Genomic DNA, 1021 nt, shown 5'->3' with positions numbered 1-1021 from the left:
TTTCAGGGTGGTGCATTCATTTTTCCATTGCAATTTTTTTTTTGGGGGGGGGGGGGTTGTGTGTGTGGGGGTCGCATCGGTTCCTTCCCTGCGAGGGGAGGAGAGAGGATTGAGGAAGGATGGCCAGGGTCTCTGGTGCTTTCACCGGCCGTGCTCCTGCCTGAACAGTCCCCCTCCTTCTGCTGCAAGCCCCCCAAGCAGCAGCAGCCGATGGGATGTGATCAGCGTCTCTTCTCCAGCAGCGTCCTCAGCATCGTAACCCCCGGCCCTTTGCTCTTTGCAGGATGGCTCGCTTCGGAGACGAGGTGCCGGGTCGCTACGGGGCTGGCGGCTCCGGGGGAGCTGGCTCCGGGGGCGCGGCGGGCGGTGGAGGCGGCCGGGGTGCAGGGGGCAGCCGGCAAGGCGGACCGCCCGGGGCCCAGAGGATGTACAAGCAGTCGATGGCCCAGCGAGCCCGCACCATGGCTCTCTACAACCCCATCCCCGTCCGGCAGAACTGCCTGACTGTCAACCGGTCCCTGTTCCTCTTCAGCGAGGATAATGTGGTGAGGAAATACGCCAAAAAGATCACCGAATGGCCATATCCTTTCTGTTGGGGACCCCCAAACTCGGGCATCCCTCCCCAGCCAGGCAGCTGCACCCCCAGCTCCAGGCATCTTCACCCCCTAATGCATGCAATCCCCACCCAAGCAGCTGCCCCCCCGGGATGCATGCAACCCCCCACCCAGGCATCTGCCTCCTCCACCTATGCATCCGCACCCCCTAACTCATGCATCTCCCTGCCTGTGACTGCACCCCACACCATGAATCTTCCCCCACCGAGGCACCTGCACCCTGTTGTGTATGCATCCCCCACCCACACAGCTGCACCTCTTAATACATATACACCCCACCCAGGCATCTGCATCCCCTAACTCATGAATCTCCCCACCTGATCTTCTGCACCCCAGTCCATGAATCCTCTTCAGTCTAGGCACCTGCACCCCATAATGCATGCTTCCCGCCAGCCACGCACCTGCAC

General features: G+C 61.9%; 1 protein-coding gene across 1 annotated transcript in view; it reads left to right on the top strand.

Annotated features, from left to right (window-relative positions):
* Window positions 1-284: 284 nt before the first annotated feature.
* Window positions 285-1021, top strand: part of CACNA1A (calcium voltage-gated channel subunit alpha1 A) — a 140676-nt gene continuing 139939 nt past the window's right edge. The window contains exon 1 of the mRNA XM_026660587.2: window positions 285-580. Within this exon, the coding sequence (XP_026516372.1) occupies window positions 285-580 (296 nt within the window). The remainder of the gene's footprint in view (window positions 581-1021) is intronic.

Source organism: Terrapene carolina, unplaced genomic scaffold (genome assembly GCF_002925995.2).
Source record: "Terrapene carolina triunguis isolate 2854851 unplaced genomic scaffold, T_m_triunguis-2.0 Scaffold833, whole genome shotgun sequence".
In the NCBI taxonomy this organism is placed as follows: domain Eukaryota; kingdom Metazoa; phylum Chordata; order Testudines; family Emydidae; genus Terrapene; species Terrapene triunguis.
Note: the sequence above shows the minus strand (reverse complement) of the source record. Positions and strands in the feature narration are given on the sequence as shown.